Source organism: Anarhichas minor, unplaced genomic scaffold, assembly GCF_050575085.1.
Source record: "Anarhichas minor isolate MPS153535 unplaced genomic scaffold, ASM5057508v1 ptg000014l, whole genome shotgun sequence".
In the NCBI taxonomy this organism is placed as follows: domain Eukaryota; kingdom Metazoa; phylum Chordata; class Actinopteri; order Perciformes; family Anarhichadidae; genus Anarhichas; species Anarhichas minor.
Genome location: NW_027466460.1, coordinates 15788084 through 15813390, shown reverse-complemented (window position 1 = coordinate 15813390; position 25307 = coordinate 15788084). Strand labels below are relative to the sequence as shown.

The 25307-nt window shown below is 41.5% G+C and overlaps 2 protein-coding genes across 2 annotated transcripts; both read right to left on the bottom strand.

Moving 5' to 3' along the window:
- Positions 1-442: 442 nt before the first annotated feature.
- col9a1a (collagen, type IX, alpha 1a) lies at positions 443-16393 on the bottom strand. Its single transcript, XM_076092025.1, has 30 exons — positions 16334-16393; positions 16113-16223; positions 14361-14414; positions 14222-14257; positions 13509-13532; positions 12537-12590; positions 12302-12355; positions 12101-12133; positions 11455-11511; positions 10861-10914; positions 10564-10617; positions 10394-10447; positions 9912-9965; positions 9772-9825; positions 9498-9551; positions 9211-9264; positions 9036-9089; positions 8903-8947; positions 8736-8789; positions 8428-8481; positions 7578-7631; positions 5123-5194; positions 3696-3731; positions 3535-3579; positions 3349-3381; positions 2884-3030; positions 2597-2651; positions 2304-2492; positions 1384-1461; positions 443-1153 (listed from the first exon to the last, which is right to left on the bottom strand). Exons 1-30 carry the CDS (start codon positions 16391-16393, stop codon positions 948-950), a joined length of 1983 nt encoding a protein of 660 aa, XP_075948140.1. The 3' UTR covers positions 443-947.
- A 2828-nt stretch (positions 16394-19221) lies between these two features.
- Positions 19222-23241, bottom strand: mrpl4 (mitochondrial ribosomal protein L4). Its single transcript, XM_076091820.1, has 9 exons — positions 23060-23241; positions 22366-22447; positions 21425-21596; positions 21259-21310; positions 20763-20880; positions 20276-20382; positions 19884-19993; positions 19727-19800; positions 19222-19461 (listed from the first exon to the last, which is right to left on the bottom strand). Exons 1-9 carry the CDS (start codon positions 23105-23107, stop codon positions 19316-19318), a joined length of 909 nt encoding a protein of 302 aa, XP_075947935.1. The 5' UTR covers positions 23108-23241; the 3' UTR covers positions 19222-19315.
- Positions 23242-25307: the final 2066 nt, after the last annotated feature.

Below are 25307 nucleotides of genomic sequence, written 5' to 3'. Positions count from 1 at the left end.
CGACTTTGAACCTCTCGGGTTAATATTAATGTGTTTATCTATCGCAGACTGAGTCAGTTCACCTTTATACAGACCTGGGAATATTTAATACTTATTTTATACGAACTATCATGTTATTGATGAGTCAAAGGTCTGAAGTTGAGAGTTAATCTTCAGTATTGTCCTCATCATGGTGAATATCTATTTTACATTAATTATCTGTCAAAATCCCAAAATGTTGTGTTGCAGTTTAGTTTGACTTTATTTCTAAAGATAAGAAAAAGAATCCTTTGGTTTCTGGTCTCGTTCTCTAAATGTCGTTTTATTTATGCACGACAGAATAATATTAGAAAATCTATATTCTCTTCACAGGTTCTTAGTATTTCTTAGTGTATTCCTGGTTGTTTTTGGTTCGTACTCGTCGATACAAAACATGCAAGAGGTTATCAAAACGTGTTTATTTCCTCCTTTGTACAACTCGAAGATGTCGCCTTGAACCTTGATATAATAAATAAGAAGTCATATAAAACTGCCAGAGAGGTTTCCACCAGAACATCTGATGTCATGACAGAGCAGTTATCAAACATGTAGGGGGGGGGAGGGGGGGGTTAAAGTGGACAGCAACAACAGAAATACTCACAAACAGAATGTCCGTCTTCCAGCTGTATAATTTGCATATTGACACATTTACATAAACGTACAGAAAGAGGAATGTGTCCGGTTTGTACAAACAGAGAGTTCTTCATTCCTCTAATCGTACAGCACAGAGACAACAACAACAACAAGGTGAGGTCACATGAAACCTTTATGTAAAGCCGATGTTTGCTTTTCAGTGTCCACCTTCATGTCACTTTATAACCACAAAGATCTGCTTCAAGACGACTAAATGACTTTTCCAGATGAGCTCACAGAATAGAAACTAAAGAGACAAACACGGACAGATGCTCCACGGTTCTGGCTCCTCCTCCTCACATGTCATTGGGGCCCTTCATGCCGGAGTCCTTTGCAGAAAACGGCGACGCCACCATGGGCAGGATGCACTGTGACGACTCGCAGTAACCGTTCCTGCCGGCGGTGCCGGGAGGCCCGGGGACTCCGGGGACGCCGGAGACGCCGCGGGGCCCTCGCTCTCCGTCACGGCCTTCTGTGCCGTAAGCCGCTCGCCCGGCTTCACCTGAGAGAGGAGCAGAACGTTAAAACGGATTCCTCCAAAACACACACAGTGTCTGCCCTGCTGAAGGGCCCCTGAGCAAAACAACGTTCTTACTAGCACACAGTGGGTCCCGAACACGGTCGAGACCCATCCGACTTGGCCTTAGTGAATAATGCTGAGTGTGCAGCAGAGTCTAATATTGAGGACGTTTGTTCTAAACTCATATTTCTTAGTCATGATGAGTCATTTACCTGGTTGACCGGGGGCACCTGGTGCTCCTTTGGGTCCTCTCGCTATGGGTCCTCTGTCCCCTCTGTCCCCCATGTCCCCTGCACAGAGGACACACAATCATCACCGACAGGGAAACACATAATTGAATTTGCCAAATTTAGCCGAGAGTTGGAGCTCAGCCGTCACACCTCATGTGTTCCCTCGTTAACATTAAGATGAACCTGATTGATCCCTGAGGAGGAAAGTGGGTCAGAACAGGATATAAATAAAACATGACATCGTTAGCTGAAACACTCGCAACTCAAACAATTGATTCCTTCAAAGATGAACAGATGATTAAAGGTTTGACTTCCACGGGATCACATCTGCAAACAGCTTATTCTTCCTGCAGATGCACCAATCAAATCTTTTCTCTCCCAGAACCAATTACAATACTTCAAATCAGCTTGAAACATCTCCGAGGAATTCTCTTTCAAACACCTAAAATATTACGACACGTTTTGTCATCAAGCTGCAGTTGGTTTTTAGGTCTCATATGACTATACCGATACAATAAACACATTTTAAGTGTTCAGAAGTTTTACTCTGATTTCCCTGTCCACATGTATCCTTAACCGAGGAGCACCTCAAAGATCGGACCACAGAGGTAATAAATCAAGAGAGAAGTAGAGTCATTTTCTCATAGACTTCTATACAACCAGAGGAGTCGCCCCCCGGTGGTCAGTAGAGAGAATGCAGGTTTAATACACTTCCACGTGGCTTCACTCTTCAGAACCGGAGGTTGCCGCCTGGTTACGATTAAGAGACGGTCCTTAAAAAGTGTTGCTGGTCCTCCAAAATGTTTGAGGGCCCCTGCTTCAGCGAATCTCAACAGTACAGACAGAAACAACCTTAAAGTCACACATCCACGCGGTCGCAGACCTTCTGATCTGAAACTCACCTTTGTGTCCTTTGCGACCTAATAGCCCAGCTGGACCCTTCAGACCGGGCAGTCCTCGAGATCCGGTGTGTCCAGGGAAACCGTTCTCCCCGGTGGGGCCTGCAGGTCCAGGCGGGCCGGGGGGGCCGGGTATCCCAGAGATGCCGGACTCAGGCCTGCTCAGGCTATTTGCTAGCTGGGCCAGCTGCTCTGTGACACGGGAGGACACGTTGGACGTTTATATTTGAACGCACCATTGACTAATGATCAAACATTTAAAAATAGAGTTTGGTAAAAAGGTGACAAACACTTACCTTGCATTACTCTCATGCAGACTTGTTTGATGTGTGTATCTGTTGGGGTTTTTCCCTGAACAAAGGAAAAAAAGATTGTTGACAGCGATGAGCCATTCGTTCACTTTTATTGGCAAACGGGGCCGTGAGCTGTAACCAAATGTATCCAATCTCATAAAAGTAAAGCTGTCATTTATATTGAACAATGATTTATACTCTCACCAGAACTCAAAAGAATCCAGAAGAGTCCTTCAGTCGAGGGAACTTATTGCACAAACAGAACATTGTGGAGATAAAACACATCTCACCGCTGGTCCCTGCGTCCCCGGCAGGCCCGGTACCCCCATGTCGCCCTGCACGCCACGTGGTCCCGGTTGGCCCAACTTGCCCTCTTTCCCCTCCTGACCTCTGCCGCCCTCACTTCCTTTATTCCCCGTCTCTCCCGGTGGGCCCGTCTGTAATCAACAGCAGCAGGCAGACACACTGTTAACTCACGATAAACACGAAGGAAGAGGTGTCGTTCAGGAGTTGCCGTTGTTTGAAATCGTGTTGTTTAACTGATCCAGACACTCAATGTATCGAGAAGCATCAGCTTTTCATGGCAAACTCAGAATGTCCTGCAGCTGCTTCACAGTAAAGCGACAGATTAAGATCTTTACACAGTTGCGGGATGTAAACAACAATGCAAACTATATCATAAGACAAATAAGGATCTCATGAGAATCGTTCAGTCAACTGAAGCGCTGTGGTTTGGTTTGTTTAGCTGAACATACCGATCCTTTCTCTCCTGGTTCTCCTTGATCACCCTGTAAGGGAAAAGATTTGTGATTTATTGCAGAGAGTTGCGAGTAAAAGGAAAAATGATGCGTTCATACACGTTTATCATCACAAAGTACGAGATACTGCTGACTGCGTGAAAACAGTCAAAGCAGAAGCAGGCGTTTCAGTCGATCACTCACCAGTTCTCCGACATCTCCCGGTGTTCCTTCAGCACCTGCAGATCCCTAAAATTGAAATGCATGACAGAATATTTTGGCATTTAATGTGCTGCAACTCAACACTCAACACGAGTTTTAATAACGTAATATAATAACGTAATATTGCAATCTATGAAACACACCTGGTCTCCATTTGGACCATCGAGACCGACTGCCCCCTGAGGAAAAAAGAACATAAGGAGTATTTCATCATGTGATACATCGGTAGCTTCTGTTCTTACAGATATATTATGATATCACATGTTAGAATCAAACTGTATGCTTGTGAAGCTTAAGCTCGTCACGCTGCTTCTGTGTGCTCGTGAAGCATCTGCTCTCAGATTTATCCTCTGCTCTTGGATTTTTTTTGTGTGTGCGATAAGCCTTTCAAAATCCCCCAACCAATAGAATGCCAGGTGTAGTGTTGACCAATACATGACCCGTGCCTCGTTGCAGGTGCGTTCACTTTACTTCTTAGAGCGTCCCTGATGGGCAGAGCCGGGTACATCCGCTCACCAAGGCTTTATCATGTAGCCTACTGCCCTTGCTTTCTTTATGACTTTTGGAATAAAATGACAGTTTGTACTTTTTCTGTTACTATAATTATTAACGTTACACCAGCTACTATTGCTGGAACTAGCTTTTGTGGCAGCATGGATCTATTAGGAGGAAGGGGAAGTTGGCTGATTGACTTCTCTGTGTCTGAAAACAGACCACGCAGAGCAGAGAAGTCTTTTAAAGCTTATACCTGTATGACTCGTTTCATGTTGACATCTATAAATTCCCACCCAGGTGGCAACCGGGTCAGAAACTTAGAAGCCAATTAAGTGTCTTAAAACCTGCATTCTCTCTAGTGTCCACCAGGGGGCGACTCCTCTGGTTGTATAGAAGTCTATGAGAAAATGACTCTGCTTCTCTCTTGATTTATTACCTCAGTAAACATTGTAAACATGAGTTTATGGTCTCAATCTCTAGTTTCAAGTCTTCTTCAATACAGCATGATGTTCATTTAGTACATTATGGTCCATTTAGAGTCAAATAGACCATAAAGCAGGGGATGCTTTAGGGCGGGGCTTACTGTGATTGACAGGTCGCTACCACTACGTTGTCCGATCTGGGAGTTGTTTGTGTTTTGGTCCTACAGCTTTGATCCTTTCACAGTGTGTTTTCACTTCATGAAAGTGAATTGTAACTTTTTTGGTCGTCGAAAAATATCTTATTCAGTGTTCAAAAAAACAAGATGGCGACAGCCAAAATGCCAAACTCGAGGCTTAAAAGCGGCAGTCCACAAACCAATGGGTGACATCACGGAGACTACATCCACTTCTTACAGTCTACGTTCCCTCCACAGCTTCACACTAATTCAACCAGAGACTGTTCTATTCAGCAGAAACAACGATACAACATAAGTACGGCGTGTTTGAACGAGACAATGTGAGTCAGGGTACATGTGAAAACAAACCTCATGTGATAGAAATGATCGAGCACCTATTGACTCCTGATTCTTTTGGCTGCTGCTCTCACATGGTTTCACCTTTGTGTTCATGATGTGTCATTTTGTGTCTCTTACCCTGACGCCCTTCTGGCCATAATAACCAGCAGGGCCAGGAAGTCCGGGGAGGCCTGGGTTCCCTTTACCTCCCTGTAAAAATACACACACACACACACACACACACACACACACACACACACACACACACACACACACACACACACACAAATAAACAGTTAAATACACAGAATGTACCCACACTCAAATTCATAACACAAGATCGACTGTGTGAAACATGTCCAGCTTCACATCATCTGATCTGTGAGGCTGGAAGGACCTGAAGACCCCCCCCCCCCCCCCGTCATCAAACCATCCCCCCCTCACATGTTTCTGGGTGTGTGTGGGTTCTGATTGTGCTGTACAGTGGGCCAACGGGTTTCAGGCATTCCTGGGGAACAGAGAGCTCTTTCAGGGCTTCTCAGCTTCTTTTCCTGCTCTGATCCCCCCCCCCCCCCCCCGAGCTGCAGAAACAGCCCTTTGGCCGTTGGATTTGTGTAAAAAGAGGCCATTCATGCCCACTCACCGGCGGATTACAGACTTAACTGCAGCCACAGAAGTTCATAAAAGACCTGCCACTCTTTAATGAAAGCATGGCACGAGGCTTCAGTTCCCAGATACAAGGTTTGTCTTGGTGAACGATCCTCGTGTTGAATAATATGTTCAGGATAGGAGTTGGTATTTATGAACACTGATGGCCCGCTTTGTATTTCGGGGCCCTGATCTCTTAGTTTGATATAGAGCCGAGGTTTTGCAGTAGAAAGGTTCAGCGGGCACTTTAGCCCTGGGCTGTCAATCACGTCTATGGGATTATTATGTTTTGAGTTTAGCTTCTAAATATATATATTTTTAACTGCTTCACGATCCATCCATGGTCTAATCTCTTCCCATAACAGTATTACTATAATCCGGTTGTTTTCCTCTCTGGTTTAATGAGTTCTTCCAAAGAAGGAATGTTGTTGACGCCCATAGTTTGTTCGCCATCTCAGAAACGTTGTGGACAGATAGGAGTTGACCAGTTGATTATATCTTTATAATTATAACAATACCCTTTTCTTCATATTCGTGATTCAGGTTTTTTATCCATGTGTCATTTATAACATTCATATTTATGAAACAAACAGAGAAAGAGAGTTTGTGAATCCTGTGTCTGCAGGTTTAAGAAATGAATTTATCTTAAGATGTATGTGTGTGATCGATACCAGCCCATAATGAATAGTAGCACAGTAAATAGACAAGCTTGTCTTAACTTCATGAACATCATGAACGGTCGTTTTCTTTGTTTTAACATAACAAAAGCCATCATTTCACGGAGAGATGCATGACTTACAACTAATGTTTGGAGTACCACAGGGTTCTGTGCTGGGGCCACACTACTTTTCTGTGGACTTGATTAGGGTCAAATGTATTATTCTTTATTTGTTGTAACTAAGGATGTAGTTAATTGCCAATATTGTATAGTGGAAAATGTGGCTTTTATCTACATTATGAGTTGATGAAAATAAGCTGATTTTACACCTGGTTTTATGCATCTGATGGAGACTTACTTTCATGCAGCGCACTTGCTCTTGTAATTATGTATTGCTGCCATGTTATTTTTTTTCCCAAGAGTCTTCCGCCTAGTCTCACCCTTCTGCTCTGTGATTGGCTAGTTCTGTCTAATACCACTGTGCTATGATTGGCTAGTACTGTCTAATGCCACTGTGCTGTGATTGGCTAGTACTGTCTAATACCACTGTGCTGTGATTGGCTAGTACTGTCTAATACCACTGTACTGTGATTGGCTAGTACTGTCTAATACCACTGTACTGTGATTGGCTAGTACTGTCTAATTCCACTGTGCTGTGATTGACTAGTACTGTCTAATACCACTGTGCTGTGATTGGCTAGTACTGTCTAATACCACTGTGCTGTGATTGGCTAGTACTGTCTAATACCACTGTGCTGTGATTGGCTAGTAGCCTACTGTCTAATTCCACTGTGCTGTGATTGACTAGTACTGTCTGATACCACTGTGCTGTGATAGGAGGATTATCTGGTGATAGCAATGTGCTTCCCCATGCTGTGACAAGATCATGAACAACCCTCTTTGTTGTGGATGAAGTTGTTAAATTTCCCCCATTTAACATTTGGCTAGTTAGCTAGCTAGCTTGCTAACTCCACCATGCTTTCATGCTTTCATACTGGTTACTGAAAATGAGTTGTACAACGTTGTCCCTCATCTGGTGATTGCAATGTGCTCACCTACGCTGTGACCAGAGGGTGTGACAAAATGATTTGTATAATCATGCTGAACACTGTTTTCTGGGAAACCCACTCCGTATCATCTCTGTTTCCAGCTGTTGTTGTTACTTCTGTAAAATCTCTACTGTCGCGTCCTCCTGTGCAGTGATTTCATCCTCTGACACTGCGTCAGTCATTGGTGTGGTGTTCAGGTGTAGGGGGAGATCTTATCCCTGATACTAGACAGTCTTACCCTGGGTCCTGGTGATCCAAAAGGCCCGCCATGCCCTCTCTCTCCTCGTCCACCCTGAAAGAGAGAAAAGAAAATTATAATGCGGATAGAAAACAGAATGCCTAAATGTATCAAATCACAATGGAAAGAAATATTTAGTTTAGTTTTCTTTTGTTTACTGTGGAAACTGACAGGGTGACAATGAAGAAAATGTAATTAAATATATTAAAAAAAGAATTTACATTTGTAATTTGCGCTGCCAATCTAAACGATTTTAGAAACAGTTCTGAGACATTAAGAGGAGATGTAAGTGTATATTTTGGCTTTTATCAGTTTTTATGTCACACTGTGTTTTCTGTGGTCAGCTTTGGCAAACTAAAGTTCCTTATTTGTTTGCATTGTGTCGTATCAGATGGTGCAGAAGTATAAGATGATGCAGTGTGGCATGATGAGAACACTGCACATCGATCCGGTTGATCCTCAAGTCAGTTTTACTTTTAATCTTGGAGACGAAGGATAAATCATGTCAATAACCCTTCAGAAAGATGTTCCTTATTAACCTGCTTGAATCAGACTTTGACCATCTTTACACGATCTACTAAATGCAACCTTCTGACACAAAACTATTGTCAGTCTGCGTCCTGTGAGTGTGTCATGATGGAGCTACTGGACACACAGCAGGAAATCAGTGTTTGGGTTAGAAACACTGAGGAACATTCAGATGTTTTGCCTCGGAGGCCTCTGGGACACCCGGCGCCTCATCAGGATGAGTGACGGGTGCCGGGGGCAGGAAGTGAAACCTGTTTCCTGTCCCAGGAAGATAAACTGTGTCTCGCAGATTTTAAGTGAAACGTAGATGCAGCTGACTCACTGGTCCTCCTCGGGCTCCGACCGGTCCCACTTCTCCCTGATCGCCTCGCTCGCCCTGGAAGCAAATACAACATCAAATCAGATACTTATCAGAGCTTCAGAAAACACATGTCAGTGGCATTGGTTTGTACTTCAAGTGAAGCTTGAGACGAGGAATTTATCCAATTCTTAAGATATCTTAAACCAGTTAAAATCCAAAGACCACATTTAGTTTTCGTCAGGTTTTTACAAACTTACTCTGGGGCTCTTGTTTTAAAATGTAATTAGTTTTACTGTCACACAATGTGTTTCAAGTTGCTTTAAACTTACTTGTTTCCCCGGAGACCCCATCAGTCCTACAACACCTGGATCACCTGCGGTACCCTGGTGACAAAAAGAGAAAAACAGTTTATTTGACTTTAAAAATATCGGACACTCTACAAATAGTCATGAGTAAAAGTTGTAGTGTTGGAATCAATATAAAAATGGGATCGTACCACTACACCACTGACTCCTTTCTGTCCGTAAGCGCCTGGCAAACCCTACATGAAGACAGTGATATGAAACATCAACAGATCGCTCACACCGTTAATGACTCAGGGATGCTCTTGGGTCAGGGGTCACACTTACAGGAAGTCCTTGTGGGCCAGCATCACCTGGAGCCCCATTCTTTGCTGTGAGACCCTAAAAAAACAAAACAGAAACAAACGTTCAAATTACATACGTTCTATCTAAAAGCACATTTCATAAACAAACAAAAAAGATCTACGGCTGTAAAAGATATAAATAAATGGTCGGTAGGTACCTTGGATCCTGGCAGACCAGGTATTCCATCACGGGCATCTGGACCAGCGAGGCCCTGTGGACCAGAAAGAAGTGAGGTTTACGTAGATAATCACACAAAAGTGTCTCTCAACAGAACAGCATATAATATAAGATACTGTTCATAAGGTGGCATTATGGGAAGATAAATAAGTTATTACGTTGGAAAAAATGGTTGTAAAGAAAGAAAGTGGACGAGTGAATGAAAGCAGCAGGACAGTTGTGATTGATTGATTGATTGATTGATTGATAAGATGAAGCGGTGCTCACAGGCTCTCCGTTTGGCCCCGGCACTCCACTGATTCCAGACGGACCTCGATCCCCCTACAGAGAATAAAACCAAGAAGGAAGCGGAAACATATTGAATTCATGACATAAAACTCAAGTGACACATGAGAAGGAGAAACAAAAGAACAGTGAGTCATTGAGAGAGTTTTATGAAGGCGGTTGATACATTTCTTTAAAAGAGTAAAACATTGGTTCAGAAATGTAGAACTCTACAGCAGCTCGATTACGTCATCGCTTCCTGTGTGTGAGATCTTACCTGCACTCCCGCTGGTCCGGGCTCACCTATGGCTCCTCTTTGACCCAGGTCGCCCTAAAAGACGTCATCAGTCGTTTTTTATTTCGTATCAGTATTTATGTCTTAATAACAACAGAGGTGAGACAAAGACGGGGACTCACTGGGCCTCCCTGGATCCCCCGAGGACCTCCATCACCTGGTTTCCCACGAGGTCCCTGATTGTGGAGACGGAAACAATTGTAGTCAGAAAAAGTTGAATTTGTCGAGGAAGTTTTAACAAAACCTTTCTTCAATTAAAAGATATATTGAGTCAAGATATCAGGATTGGATTTATGTAAATGTAGAGCGTGCATGTGGAGCTGTGACATAACGACTAGTTTCCTACGTGTTTCTTCATCCAGAACAGACAATTCAGGCATCTTATATGACGTCATATCATGTTGAATGCATTCTATTATGAGCTTTTATTTTGAAATGTCTTGGAGGTTGGCCATCGTGTGTCTGGTCCTGATTGGATAATTGATACGGAGGCCGTTTGTATAAAGTTTAGACTCTTCTTGTAAATCTTTCTGTTGGATGAAACATAATGAAGGTTTTCTGTATTGTTTTACGACTTCATGTATCCGTGTTTGACCACTCTTACCCGGTCTCCTTTGGAGCCAGTTATTCCTTGGAGACCTCTTGATCCACCTTGGCCCTAAAATCAGTCAGCGGGTAGAAGGAGAAGAGACAGAACCATGTTGATGTGTTTGACTGTGAGGAGGAGACATCTCATTGTGAAGCATGCTGAGAGAGAATGGTGGAATATTTTACTGGTAGTCCTTGAGCTCCAACTTCACCCAGCAGTCCTTGTTCGCCTTCCTCTCCCTGAAAGAGAACGTAAGTTCTGTCATGCTGTGACAAACACACATCCATGTTTTCACCTGCTCTCTTTTACTTCAGCGTCATTTACTGCAGAGAAGCTGCAGAGAAGCTGCAGAGAAGCTGCCTCATACCTTTCTAGAAACATATTCTAGAAATGTTGTCTCTGCAGCTTCTCACTTGTGAACAATATCTTTGTTATCTGTTGCAGGAATAGATCAAAGAGGCTGTGAGAGGGAAGGATGTTACCTTGTGTCCTTGTCTTCCGGGCTCACCAGATTCCCCTTTAACCCCCTTGTGGCCCTGCAGACAGACAGGAAGCAGAGATGGAATCCAATCATCGTGTTGCAAGTCACGAGAAGGTCTTTGCACTTAAGTCCCAGGTCCTGAACTATGAGTTTAGAGTCTTAAAGAAGTCATAATGTGCTATTCACCAAATGTAAAGAGCGCAATTTTCCGCCCACATGTTTTGCAGACTGGGATTTGCTTTTTGTTTACCACCGTGTAGTTTCTGTACGCAAACAAAATTATCTTTGATATCTTTTCAGTAAAGTAATGTTCGTTTTTTTTAATCTTGGGCCTTTGAGGAAGAAGTTGTCCAAAGTGAAGTCACGAGTCGTTGGAAGTTAAAGTCCAAGTCTAGTTGCAAGTCTTTGTTGTTGTTGTTCTCTAGTCGAATTTAACGTGATCAAAATTGTGACTCGAGTCCAAGTCATGTGACTTCTTGTAAGAAGTGACATTTATCTATAAGATGCATTTAGTGGAAACAGGACAATGAGAAGGTGCTGATGAGCAGTTAACGTGGGACCAAACTGAGATCAGCCTCCGTGACATTTCACTCACTTTCATGCCGGGGAGACCAGAATGTCCATTGAGTCCAGCGGGGCAGGCGTTGGGACACTGAAAAACACAACAGCCTATTTGAGGTCATGGAAGAGCCCTGCCACTAGGGGGCTCCACTGTCCAGGGACCCCCATGAGCTCGCAGAGAACGCAATGAACAAATGCTTTTGATGATTTACTACAATTTGTTCCTGCTTTACTTTACCGTTGATGATTATAAGACAATACCTACAGCCGCGTGAGGTTCAATTTAATAAAGGTTAGTTTGAGTTCAGGCCTTAATGACAATGTGCAGTCTCAGATGTCTGAGCTTTCTACGAGCACCTGAACACATCACTCTGGCTGTCAGTTATATTACAACACAACAGTTATAGAACTTTGACCTAAAAAAAGTTATTTTTAAATCATGAAATCAGATAAATAACATATGCTGACTTTGTGCTGCTATGTCAGCCATGTTTTTTGGTTTTATTCTTCTTCCTATCAACTGTGAATCATCCAGAATAGTCTTCATTCTCACAGTTTAAAATGTAGCAGAGTGTACAGTTGTAGCATGTTTAACATTATACCAAGTGCTTTTATTTTGACGAGGCAAAAAAGTCAGTTTTGTTGAAATGGTTGTAAAAGAATCTCCTTTGGGATCTTACCAGGTCCTCGCCTCGATACACACCCGGAGGACCCTAGAACACAAACACGCTCACATGAACTTTAAATCATTTTGTTAACAAATAAGAAACACATCACTCTGCAACTTGTATGAGTTGTTAACCGACCTTTAACCTCCCACAGTGTCCCGCCCGCTCATTGAGAGTCAGTGTTTATCTTTATAATATTTGAATCATATTTACCCGCGGCCCAGCAGCACCAGCAGGACCCACTTGACCCGTCTTGCCTCTTGCTCCCTGTGAGAGATTTGAGAAGATCAACAGCTGCCCTCAGCGACACACTCATCATTTACATCTTCTGTTCTTTTACTTCATGTTTAAGTTCGTAAGACCTTTTAAAATGTGTTTATTGCTTAGCTTTGTCATGTTTACAGTGTACAGTGTACACTTTACATACTAAAATCATACGTGTACTCACAGATGTTCCAATTTTGCCCAGTTCCCCTGGCAGCCCGTCGGTACCCGGGATGCCCTGTCAGCAAACAGCAGAACACGAACGTCTGATGAACAATCTGATGCAACAAAGCCTCTAAAACACTGAAGCAGCCGCACGTTCTTTAATATATGTGTTATATATTAATACAGTGGTACTACCACAGTGTAGTAATACTCAGCTACTATGTACATTTACTCCACGACAATTCAGAGGAAGTATTCTACTTATACAAAAATATAATCAACAAAATAATGATTTATTATTATTATAGGATAAAATGAGATTAAGATTACCAGCTGCATGATTAAAGTGATGCACATATTAATCCGTCAATACTTATATATAAATAATACAATATATGTTATTCTGAAATGGGCAATTCTGCATAGTGAGTACTTTAACTTTAACTTAAGTTACTTTTGAATGCAGGACTCTTACTTGTAACAGAGTATTTCTACACTGAGGTATTACTACTTCTACTCAAGTAACAGATCTGAATGATTCTTCCACCGCTGCTACCTTCTTATCAATGTGAAAGATAAACAGATTAAAGGATCAGTGACACTTGTTTTAGGAAAATTCAGATTACGTCACACAAAAAGGACGAATATCTTTTACTGCTCAGCCCGTCATTAGCAGGAGATGACGTGCACGCTGCTATATCTGTATCCCCGCTGTGGTTAAGTCATAATATGGAGCTGTGGAGCAACCTATGGAAGTGAACTGCAATATGTTATATATATATATATATATATATATATATATATATATATATATATATATATATATATATATATATATATATATATATATATATATATATATATATATATATATATATATATATATATATATATATATATATATATATATATATATATATATATATATATATATATATATATATATATATATATACCCTGACAGCACTGAATATGTTGTGTATATACTCACATCCAGCCCATCAGGTCCGACACCCTGTGAGAGAAATCAGGGATTCACGGTGTCAGACTGAGACGGATCGATCAACAGAAACCAATAAAAACAATCGGGTGATCAGTGTTCAAATGGAGCTGAATGCCTATTTCATTGATTGCATTACTTGTGCTGACACGGCTAAATTCAGTGTATAGCTCAACAATTTCACATACATTTGTCATATTGTGACATATTTATAGATTTCAGAATATATCCTTTTAATATCATGGAAGGATTTAAACCCGGCTGTAATAACGTGTGTACGGGTTATTTAAAACACAAAAGTAAGCCGTTGCAAGAGACTAACAAGACTAATATGTTTATGTCTGCAGATCAGCTCTTCAACTCGCTGTTTATCATCAAATAAATGACATTTTGTGTTTATTATCTTATGTATCCAAACTCTCCCACAGATTGCACTATTGATAGAACTCGGCCTGCAACTGATGATTCATTTCATTATTGATTAATCTGCCAATTATTTACTTGATTCATCCATTAAATGTTTGATCTGTAAAATGTCAGAAAATACGACAAATGTTCATCCAGCTCAATATCTTGTTCAGTTTAATATGATATAAAACATAGAAAAGCAGGTCGTCTGCATATTTGAGTCGCTGAAAACTTTTTTGCATAGAAAATGTTGATGATTATTATGGGATGTAATTCTGGTTTATATTTGTACTTACCGTTTCTCCAGAAGGCCCATGTGGCCCAGAATCTCCCTGAAAACAAAGAACAAAACCGTTGAATTTGACAGATATAGAAGAATATACATTTATTCAACAGAGAGATTGATCCAGCAGAATGCAGCAGTAATAATCTTACTTTTGGTCCCTTGAGGCCCACAGTGCCTGAACCTCCAGGAGGTCCAACAGGACCCTAAAGATGACGTTAAAAAAACACAATGATGAAAACAAATGCTTTAAATACAACATTCAACAAAGTTCAGCGTTCACACATTGTTTTTATCTTGAGAGAATAATATGTGTTAAAATTGTTGTTAATAATTCTGATAAATTCATAATCAACCAACGTTAACAAAGATTCAAGTCTAGAGACTCTGTTCACCACTAGTACGTGATTTCTGTTGTGCAAATGAATGAAAGCACTTTAGGTTCTGTGTCTGATAACTTCACATATTAATGTCGACTGTATTACAGGTAAATAATATAATCTTGGACAGATCGCCGCCTGCAGAAGAACACCACAGTTGAATTATGTGATTCATTATGACTGCGAAGGGTTAAAACCAAACAACCGAACACCGGGGACCCAAAACTTAGTTTTGGGCCTTTTTGTTTTTTGTCGGTTATGATAATTTTACTCACCAAAGTCATTTCTGGGAACGCTGCAATAATCAACAAGCTACAACAAAGCCGATGGGACAGGAAACAGGAAGAAGGGGTTGTTGTTGTAAACAAGCCAACAGTTTAGCTGGATCATCTGAACGTCTTCTACTCAACCTGAACCCCACGGATCCTGACAAAGTATCTGGTTTTGGGTCATGTTCAGGTTTCCTGTTCGTCTATATTAAATGTAATTTCATTATGAAGCGTCTCTTTATCTCTCTGATTGAGCCAATCCTCTGTGTCCATGTGAGTAACGTTGGCAGCACCAGTAAACTCCATTTAGACCCACTCAGATCTCTATTTTATTTGCAGGTTTATCTCGAAAGCGAGTGCAACCAAACTGCTCGATCTGCCCGGGAGTTCATTTTAGAACTGGACTTTGAATATGTTGGGCTAACCTGGGAGCTTCATTACAACATGTTCGACCATCTTTCATCTCCTGTTTCTCAGGATTCCCAGATCTCTGCATCTAATTTGGTGAGAAGTTTGTCATAATTATTGACTTAAAATCAAAAACTATGGAAATAAGTCGTAAAATACAACAAACTTCCTCTGATTACTTCCTCTGCCTGCGTTCATCTTTGGAGACTAAAAAGATATACCAGGAGGAGGCGTGGCCTTCCTTCCATTAGCTCCTCCCCTCACCTGCCTCCCCCATAAATAACTCTCAGAAACACTCTGCACCTGGTCAGAGGCCTCAGAAGGACAGCAAACAATCAGCCAGAGACCGTAAACAGTACACACAGTAACGAAGCTGTGTACGTATCACCTCTTTGCAGTCTGGTGTGTTGTATGCTGCTGTAGGTGTAGAAAACTCCTCCACGTCTTCTCACCAAGTACCATTTTTTTGGGGCTTTTTCCACAAGTTTCAATCCACATGAAGCTCTGAATCTGTTCTCAGCACCGTCACCACCGCAGACACACTGAGTCCATTCTGCACCACCTTCTCCCAGCACGCGGGCCGTACTTGTCTCTGGTGCAGCCGACCCCCCCCCCCCCCCCCCCTCCTCCCTCCCTCGATCTCACACAAAAAGGACCCCTGTTCCTGTCAGGAAGCAACTCGAGACTCTCCCCTAAATAGATTGGTTTATTCAAGGAACTCTCAGTGGAAGCCAAGACAAGCTGCTCACACAGCAGCAGGTCTGAACAGCTCAGATCTTACAGAGATTCAATACGTCCTCTTGTTGGAGACTTTAACCTGCAGATCCAAAAACACCACGTGTGGTACCTTTCTAACCAGGTACCAGTCTGTGCCGAACACTGTTGCTTCACTTACATCTGCGCCCGGAAGGCCTGCGGCTCCTGCAGCTCCGTCTCTGCCGTTGTCACCATCAGGACCCTGGAAGCAGAAAGTTCACCTCACGTCTTAACACCGCTCGATCGGGAGCAAAGTCAGCAAATCATCTCACACTTCTGCACGTGACGAGAGAAAATGAAAAGTGCACTCACTGGTCCTCCGTTCACCGTGGAGTCGTCTCCTCTGTCGCCCTGGAGATGCACGAGGAACATAATCAGACGGGGAGGAGGAACTAAAGAACCTTTTGAAGACAGTGTCTCCCATTGAGGACCCTCAGGTCCATTTCTTGATTATTCTTGGAATAAAGGATTCTTTTAACCTGGCATGTGTTAAATTCACACGCATGCTTCATATTTGAGCTTGATTCCAATATTTCTATTTTGTAACTGATGCAGGATCTTCTCCACTAAAATGTGATCCCTGGACGTGTGCAAAGGACTTTGAAGACCTTCATGTTGATGAGAATATGCAAAAATAAAAAGAACCTGAACTACTAACTTATTGGTGCATTGTGGGTATTTGAACTCATGAACTCCTGATTATGGTTCTGTTGTTCTATATTCAGGGACTAAGAAAAATAATGATCACGATACATATACGAGTTTACTTGATGGGGTTTTGAAATAATTTCCAGCTCATAGTGCAGCATTTAATCTAATAAAGCAACAGCTGCTCAGTAACTCTTGTTAGGTCGATTAATCTCGGAGCAGAACGTGATTCTGTTCGTATCCGGATGAAGTCACGTGAGGACCTTTTCATTCCCGAAGGACGTCATCGTTAAAACAACGATTAAAAAGCTGCTTCGCTGAGCTGATTAACCCAGAAACACACTGATCCACAGCTTCAGTCCCACATCTAGAAGTCTAAGACTCAACCGGCGACTCACATCAATGCCGTCCACTCCGGGCACGCCTGCTACTCCGATCGGCCCCTGGGGGCCTCTGGGACCGACCGGGCCCCTCTGCAGAACAAACACACACATTGAAAAAAAAAGAGAAAATGTCACTTTTTACTCTCACTGAACTTCATCTCTAGATATGTTCCAGAGCTGCAGCTCACACAGAGTCTCATTGTTCGGGTGATGTGAGGGGAAAGGTCAGGGAACTGAACCTGGTTCCCCATTACAGTCCCATTATACCGGCATGTGTTCAGATTACTGGTGCTGACGGGACCTGATTGGTTCCAGGTGTGTATACTGGGATGAATGGACCCCAGTTTGGACCACTTCTTAAATAAACTTCATAAAGTAATTGAAGTCTTTTTGAATAATAGCATTGAATAATGCTGTTTTTTTGCTGAAAAAACACCTCAGTCTCTAATTCAACGTTCACGTGTCACTTAGTGATTTCATAAATGGCTCGTTTGATAACGTGAAATCAACAAACGTGGGCAAAGAAAATCCAATACTAAAACCATAAATTAAAGTACACTTGAGTCCCTAAAAAGATGTTCTCAACAAGACTCAAAAAGATTTAATAAAGATGGATATTAAGTAAAAGCACGACAGCAACACACACAAGTCATTATAACAGGGAGTATATAGTGAAGAATAGGAGGAGATAAGTTCAGTTCAGTACATTAAAGTCTACTTTGAATAGCAAAAATAAGCTTTAAGTGCCAACAGGAATATAACATATGATACCACAAGAGATTGACCATAATGTCAGATATATAAAGTTACTTTTAAGGATCACAAGTCTCAGATTCTCAATTTATTAATTATTCGTACACTTCGGAAGTAAAGGACTATACAGTAGAATAAACTCTCTATAAATGCCTCACTGGAAGGAATAACACAGGACCAAGCGATGGAGAGAAAGAGCACCTTTATCTTCTCACCTGAGCCGAGCACATCAGCACGATCTGCAGCACAATCACCAGCAAAGACTCTCGACAGATCCAGGAGAGAGCCATGGTCTTCCCAGGGCCGAGGAAGACGCTAAAAAGTCCCTTTTTCCCAGATTAGACGGGGCTCACGGACGGTCCACCTGTCAGTCTCCCCCCTGTCTGAAACCCCTCCGCCTGCTGGAAAGGGAGGACGTTAGGAAGTCCTGATTATTCATAAGCAGCTGAGGCTAAGCAGGAGGGGGGGGGGGGCTTCTCTATACAAACAGGGTGGAGTGTACTTTACTCTGAAATTAAATTGAATGTGATGCCTTAGTCAGTAGAAAGTGACTGCGACAATAAAACGTTTGGTATTCTCCTTTATGGCTTCAAGATTTAATCCAAAGCTTTTGTTAAAAACTGTTTAAAAAAGGGATTTAGAGGAGAAACGGGGGGGCTGGAGCAATTAAGTTATTGTCACATGTTCAGTTATTTTTAGGTTTATTATCATCATCCAGGATCCAGCTGCTCGACAGGCGGACAAGCAGGACAGAGATCAGGACTCTGGTGGACCAGAGGAGGAGGACTCTGTGTTCACATCAGGGTGCTCAAACAGTCAGAGTTGATGCACAATGTTTTCCTCTTTTTAATTTTTAACTGAACTCATTTTACAACTTTGAAACTTTCAAAGTTCATTAAGCGAGTTGGTCCAACGGCTGTTGTCTTGGTGCTGTGTTCCACCTGTAGTTAACAACTAAACACCGTATCCAGTCATGTTATCGTCATGAACACACCAGTTAAAGGCCTCCAACTAGCCAACATTGATATTTACTGCCTGTTTGACTGCTAACTGTTAGCCTAGCTCGCTTTAAGGTTGGCTTGCTCATCAACTGGTGAATTAGATTGTTGCAGCAACACAAGTTGGCAGTTAGAAGTTGCTTCAAAATGTTTTTGTATGTTTTCTTGAACAAATTTACTTTTTGTGTTTTTAGGAAAACGTCTGTCCCTCCAGCTTCATCTCACACGGTGAGCCATAGAAAAATAACTTTTCATAACGGCTCCACATTCACGTTGCATTAAACTACGTCTTGTTCTGTGCTGCAGCCTAAACCTCGGAGGCTTTACGTGCCGAACACGTACATCCTGCCGACCGAGAAGAAGAGCTCGGCCCTCTGTGTGAAGATCAGGAACTATGAATTTTAGATACTTGTACCGATTGTTTTTTGTATAAATGGTGTTATTTATTGATGATTTAAACATTTAACATAATAAAACACATACAGAATATATTACAGGCGATCTTGTGTCTTCTACGGGACGTCTTGGTAGGGCAGCTTGTACGGGTACAGGGGGGTGTAGCGCTGGTCGTGCCAAAGCAGCTTGTCCTCCAGAAACTTCAGCGTTTCCAGAGTGAGGACGACGGCTTCGTGTTTCAGCATGCTGTGGACGTTCAGTCCTGACCGAGAACAGAGGGAATAAAACTTAAGTCTTTTAAGATTGTTCTGAAAACGGTTGATGCAGCTGCCAACTTCTTAAATAATGACGTCCAGAAGGATCTTCTCATCTTAGTTTGCACATTACATGGAGGTCACGCTCTCCTTGCACACTTGTTTTCAGTGGAACTTTCAGTACCAATGCAACTCACTACCAATAAAATACCACAAAGTAGCGTCACGGTTCCGGCTCCACAGCTTGTGTGACATCAGAGAGAAATAACTCACCGATTGCTGGAATAATGTTCACCGTCTTCAAACTTGCCGTTGCCTGAAGGATGTTTTCAGGAAACTCTTCACATCTGAAAGCAGCAACAACATCGTCAGCAGACTCAGCAAAGCACAAAAGTAAAGTTTGTTCTTAAGCCGAGCTGATGATACTCACACATCGACTATTAGCACCGACTCCCCCCAGTGCTTCTCTCTGATGAGGTCCAGCAGGTACTGAGGGTCGGGTGTGGGGATGTTCAAAGAGTCCACGATGTGAAGGTAGTCCTGCAACAACAAAAAAACAGCGCCAACATAATCAGAACACTTGATTAGCAGTTATTTTTGTGTTCTTTTTATGACTCAAAAGTGCAAAACGTTCACTGGTTCCAGCTTCTCAAATGCTTTTCTTTGTCGTGAAAGACAAAACATCCACAACTGCATGTTGTTGTGTTTCCTGATGTTGGATATTGAATTACTTTTTTCTAGACGGGGTTTTTAGGGTTAGCAGAAATAGCCCCAAGAACAGTAAAGACACGACGACGCATCAAGTCCACGGGTCTGATGTACCTGCGCCATCTTGGAGCTCAGAGCCACTTTGAGTCCTTGAACCCGAACCTTCATGGGTAACATGTAGTAGTAGCCGGTCGGCCCTCTGGGTCCTTTGGCGACCCCGCCTGAGAGAGAAACACACCAACACGTCAACTCAGACTCCCGCTGAGAAACAACCTGAGAATCACTCGAGATGAAACGATTGCAGGAAGAAGAGCAGCTCGTTTTTTAACGTAGTTTCTAACGATGAAGAGATTTACACAACAGATACAGATTTTGTTGATTTTAGCGTTTGGACGTTCTTGAGGACAGCGCTGCATATCCCAGAATTAGAACGGTGACACGACTCCTCATTGGTTGCAGTATAGTATGTCGAAATACTGATAATACAGTATGTGTGGTATGTCGAAATAATAATAAAAAAAGATAGAGTATGTCCAAAAAAGCTCATGAAAAAAGTAAAAAACAGCTGACATTTAGCTGATGAATAAAGAACCACAGTCACCTCCTTTCCATATCGGGGATCGGATGCTTCCATGGCGAGCTCGTCCACTTCCTTTCTGGTTCCAGGGTTTCCTGCCTCCACCTCTGACCTCTGACCTGATCTTTGTGTTGGCGTGGCTCTGAGATCAAAACGAGCGTTAGTGACGTGGATATTAAAACGAGCGTTAGTGACGTGGATATTAAAACGAGCGTTAGTGACGTGGATATTAAAACGAGCGTTAGTGACGTGGATATTAAAACGACCGTTAGTGACGTGGATATTATCTTTATGAATATTAATAAACTGGACAGAATGCAGTAGGTATTACACTGCATCAGTCAGACATGAATGAACAATTACAGGTAATTTCTTTCTGTCTTTGTTTCATTGAAAATGTAGTTTCATAAAAGCAAATAATAATAATAATAATAATACATTATTCTTATAAATATGGAGTGGAAGCTGAAGCCTGAACATAAATAAATGACCTTTAGAAATGAGTGAATCAGTAACTTACAACTCTCTTGAAGTTTTTCTGCCATATTTCCACCTGGTGGAGAATATCGAGCCTGAGAGGAAACAAACGGACGGATTAACTGAGACTTCCCTTTAGTGGAGGGATGTAAAGATTAGAGTTGTTGTTTCATCAGAAACTAACAACACTCTCCGGGTGAAAAGATTACCTCGGAGGCACCGCGAAGACATCCGGGTGGAGCTCAGCCAAACCCAGCGGCTCGCCGTCCCGCCTCTCCAGAGTCTCCACCCACGCCTGGACGGCGCTCCGATGAGCGGGAACGACGGCGTCGCACCTCCTCAGGAGAGGCAGGGAGCAGTCTGCAGGAGGAGGAGGCCGCTCTGCAGGAGGAGACACGACACAGTCAGACGGGGCTGCAACTACGGATCAGCGTCTAGTTATCCGTCTGAAAGATTTCAGATCTGCCTCCCATAAATAAAGACTTAAGAGGTTAAACATCCGTAGATCGATGAGTCAGAGATTCCTTCTGAAGGGAACGAGCATTTGAAGGAAATATCGTGAACAGTGAGTTATTGAGCAATGGTGACATTTGATTCCATAACAGGATTTCTGACCATGCAAAGTAGTTTATTAATAAAATGTTGAGATATTTATTTATTCAACAGATGGTGCAACCAAACGTTTTGATCGATGTACAGAGATATCTAAGCTTATCTATTTGTAATTAGAGGCGCTGAGTGATCACTTCAGACCTCTTAGAGGAGTTGATGCAGAACTATTTGTTGTACGAGACAGGGTTTAAATGATTGTGTTGTTTTAGTCTGAGTGTCGATGGTGAGTCTTGTTCGTGTGGACGTCAGATCTTCAGTGCAGTAAATACATTATGTGGACCACAGGAAGAACAGCTACTGTTGTTGTCTAGTGAGGATCTACATGAACAGTTGAGATGAGTCTTATCTCACAGGAGAACTGCTTCTAGATATGAATTCTGAATTCAAAGACAAAAACTCTTCTGGACAAAACACAATATTTGATTGTTAGGATCAAATTAATGCGACGATATTTAAATATCAGGTGAAACAACTTCAAACAGCAACACGCAGCCGACACATTCAGACTGAATCCACATTTACAGCAGTTTCAACCCACTTAGTCTGGAAGGATCCACCAGGTTGGTCGGCAGCAGCAGATTGGGAGGCAGAGCGCTCTCACTGCAGAACGACGAGGCGAGCTGAGGAGCAGACAACTAGTTAGTGGAGCAGATAAAGAAAACACACCACAAGTAGAAATCTGATAACACTCAGAAGGACCTGATAATACTGCATCAATCTACTATAAATATATATTTAAAATGTTTTACATAGGACGACATCTGGATCTAAGAGTGGTGTCTTGTTTACTTTGTCTAACTATCAAACACACACCTGTAGGTTGACAGGTGTGCAGGAGAATCCATATAGAATATATATTTAACCTGATGAAGGTCTATGGACCAAAACATTGTCTTCTAATATCTCTGAATGCAAGTGAAGAGGAACGTGTGCAGGAGACATTTCATTTGTTCAGCACTAAACTATAGTTATATAGCACTTAAGAGAAATACGTCATCAATTAATTTTAAAAAAGTGATTCAAAATGATGTAACTGATTCATAGAAATGACTAAATATAAGTTAATAGTTCAGGGTTTTAGTCTAAATATTTAACATGAGATTAAAAGATTCAGTCCGTTCTTCTCGTTCATATTCCACTCCGTTTATCACTTAAACTCAGATGTCACATAGGTTTGTGATTATTAAACATGAGTGTAACGTCTTATTCAGCTGATTAAACGTATTACTCACCCTTTTAACGACTCCTCTGCCGCAAACCACCAGCGTACAACGAAGCATTTCGGGTCTGTTGTCTTTACAAACGTCTCACAAATACACGTAAAACATCTTAAATCATTATTAAATGAGCATTATAAACGAACTCGAGCCGTTTTGAAGCACTGAAAAGGTCGCGGTCGCGTTTTTTCCGTGTGGTGGTGTGTCGGCGCGTGTTGATGACGTGGACCGGGCACAGTCGTGACAACGGCTGCGGCCCCTAGTGGCTGGAGGTAAAAACTTCAGCCAAGACTGTTCAAAAACAATGATGCAGATTTCAAATAACATGTTTCTTAATATTTAAGTCCATCTTAATACAACACTCACAGGCCTACATTGACATTTAAACTAGTTATTGTTAGTGGTGGAATGTAAGTAAATTCACTCAAGTACTGTATTTAAGTTAACATTTAAGGTACTTGTAATTTACCTGAGTATTTCCATTTATTGCCACTTTCTACTTCTATTCCAATACATTTCATAGATAACTATTGCACTTTTGACTGCACTACATTTGTCTGACAGCTATAGTTATTTTGCTGATTTAAAATATAAATCAACTTAGAAATGATGATGTATTATTATAGGTTATGTTACCTAGCAGTATATATGTAAGGTATTTTTTTAAAAAGCCACCTTTATCCTCTGCAACGATGAACACAATAATGCATAAATCATTATAATCCAATGATGTACTGTATATGTTCCTGACGTGGGCCATCCTATAATGAGTACTTGAAGATATGAATCAGGAAACAAATAATATACAATTCTTTTGTGTTTATTATTTCATACAAAATAATAAAATGATATATGCTGCGCCCATAATAACTCATTTTAACAGCTTCATGGTCACCTCTAAAACAGCTGGTCAGGTTTTAAAGTTTAGAATATATAGTCAACTCAAATAATCTAATTATTATAATATTGCTTTAAAATGTTGAAGCAAAACTCTGTTGAAGCACAAATGGTTATAAAAATATAAACTCATCTATATACTGTATATCTCCAATGAATATAAAATAAATTGAGTTTCAAAATTATAGACATAGAGTACAATATAAACATATGCACAACTTTGGATATTTACATAGTTACATCTTTTGATCTTGTAATAGTACCCAAAAAAAATTTCCTCCTTGAGTAATAACATCATCAGTAAGCTGAAAAGAAAATTAGGAGATATTTGGTGGCAAAACTTAACTTAAATCTACATAGAAATAATACCTTCTTGTGAAATACAACAAAGTATGAATTACAAAATGTGGAAAAATAATCAATTTACATATAAAACAAGTGCTGCATCGTAAAGTAGGCTTCGTCATTACGAAGCAACAAGATCGGCTTTATATACAAACAAACAAAAAAACTTAAATAAAGCAGAAAGTCAGTGACACATTTTAAAACTACATACGTCATCAAATAAACATACAACAGCGTAAGCCACAACATACAAACATAATATGAAAAGAACAATAAAAGAAAGGTATGGTTCTGCTTATGGAAACATCAGTGCTTTAAAACCTACATGAGGTCAGACAAAAACAAAGTTCCCCCTTTTTGGTAACTTCTTGCTGGGACTTCAAGGTCCATGTTTCGGGGACGAGAGTCCCCAAGCGTGTTATATTTGTTGTTTGGCATTCTTTGCTTTTGTGCTTGTTTGGGAAAAACAGTGACGAAGTATGCGTCTGAACTGTCAGGGACTCTAATTCTTGGATTTTGAGATAAATGTGTCAAATGTGCATTAGGTATCTGCTGCATTGATCTGTGTTGCCTTGAATACACATCAGTGCCACCAGGAGGCATTCTATTGGTTCGTCTGGGGTCCCTCGTGTCAATGTTAACACCTGGCGGGGTGATCACCTGTCTATAGCCATGTGGTGCCTGGAAGTCAGGTTTTGTACCTCTTGATCTAAGCACATGTTCCCTTCCTGTGAAATCATCAATGTTGAGATCTGGACGGTGGAAATCTACGTGGTGGCCGAAACCAGCATCCACCTGAGGGTAGCTGTACCTCACGTTGTGCGTAGTTGGATGTCTATCAGTGTGACGAAGTCTGACATCTCCATCTACGTTCAGGTCGGGCATTCTCATGTTAACCCCTGGGATATCTGATCTGCGGTTCCTATAAGAAGGTTCTCTGAAATTGGTTGAAAAATCATCAATGTTAAGATCTGGAGATCTGAGATGCATCTGTGGATTCCGCATTGCCACTTTTGGCATG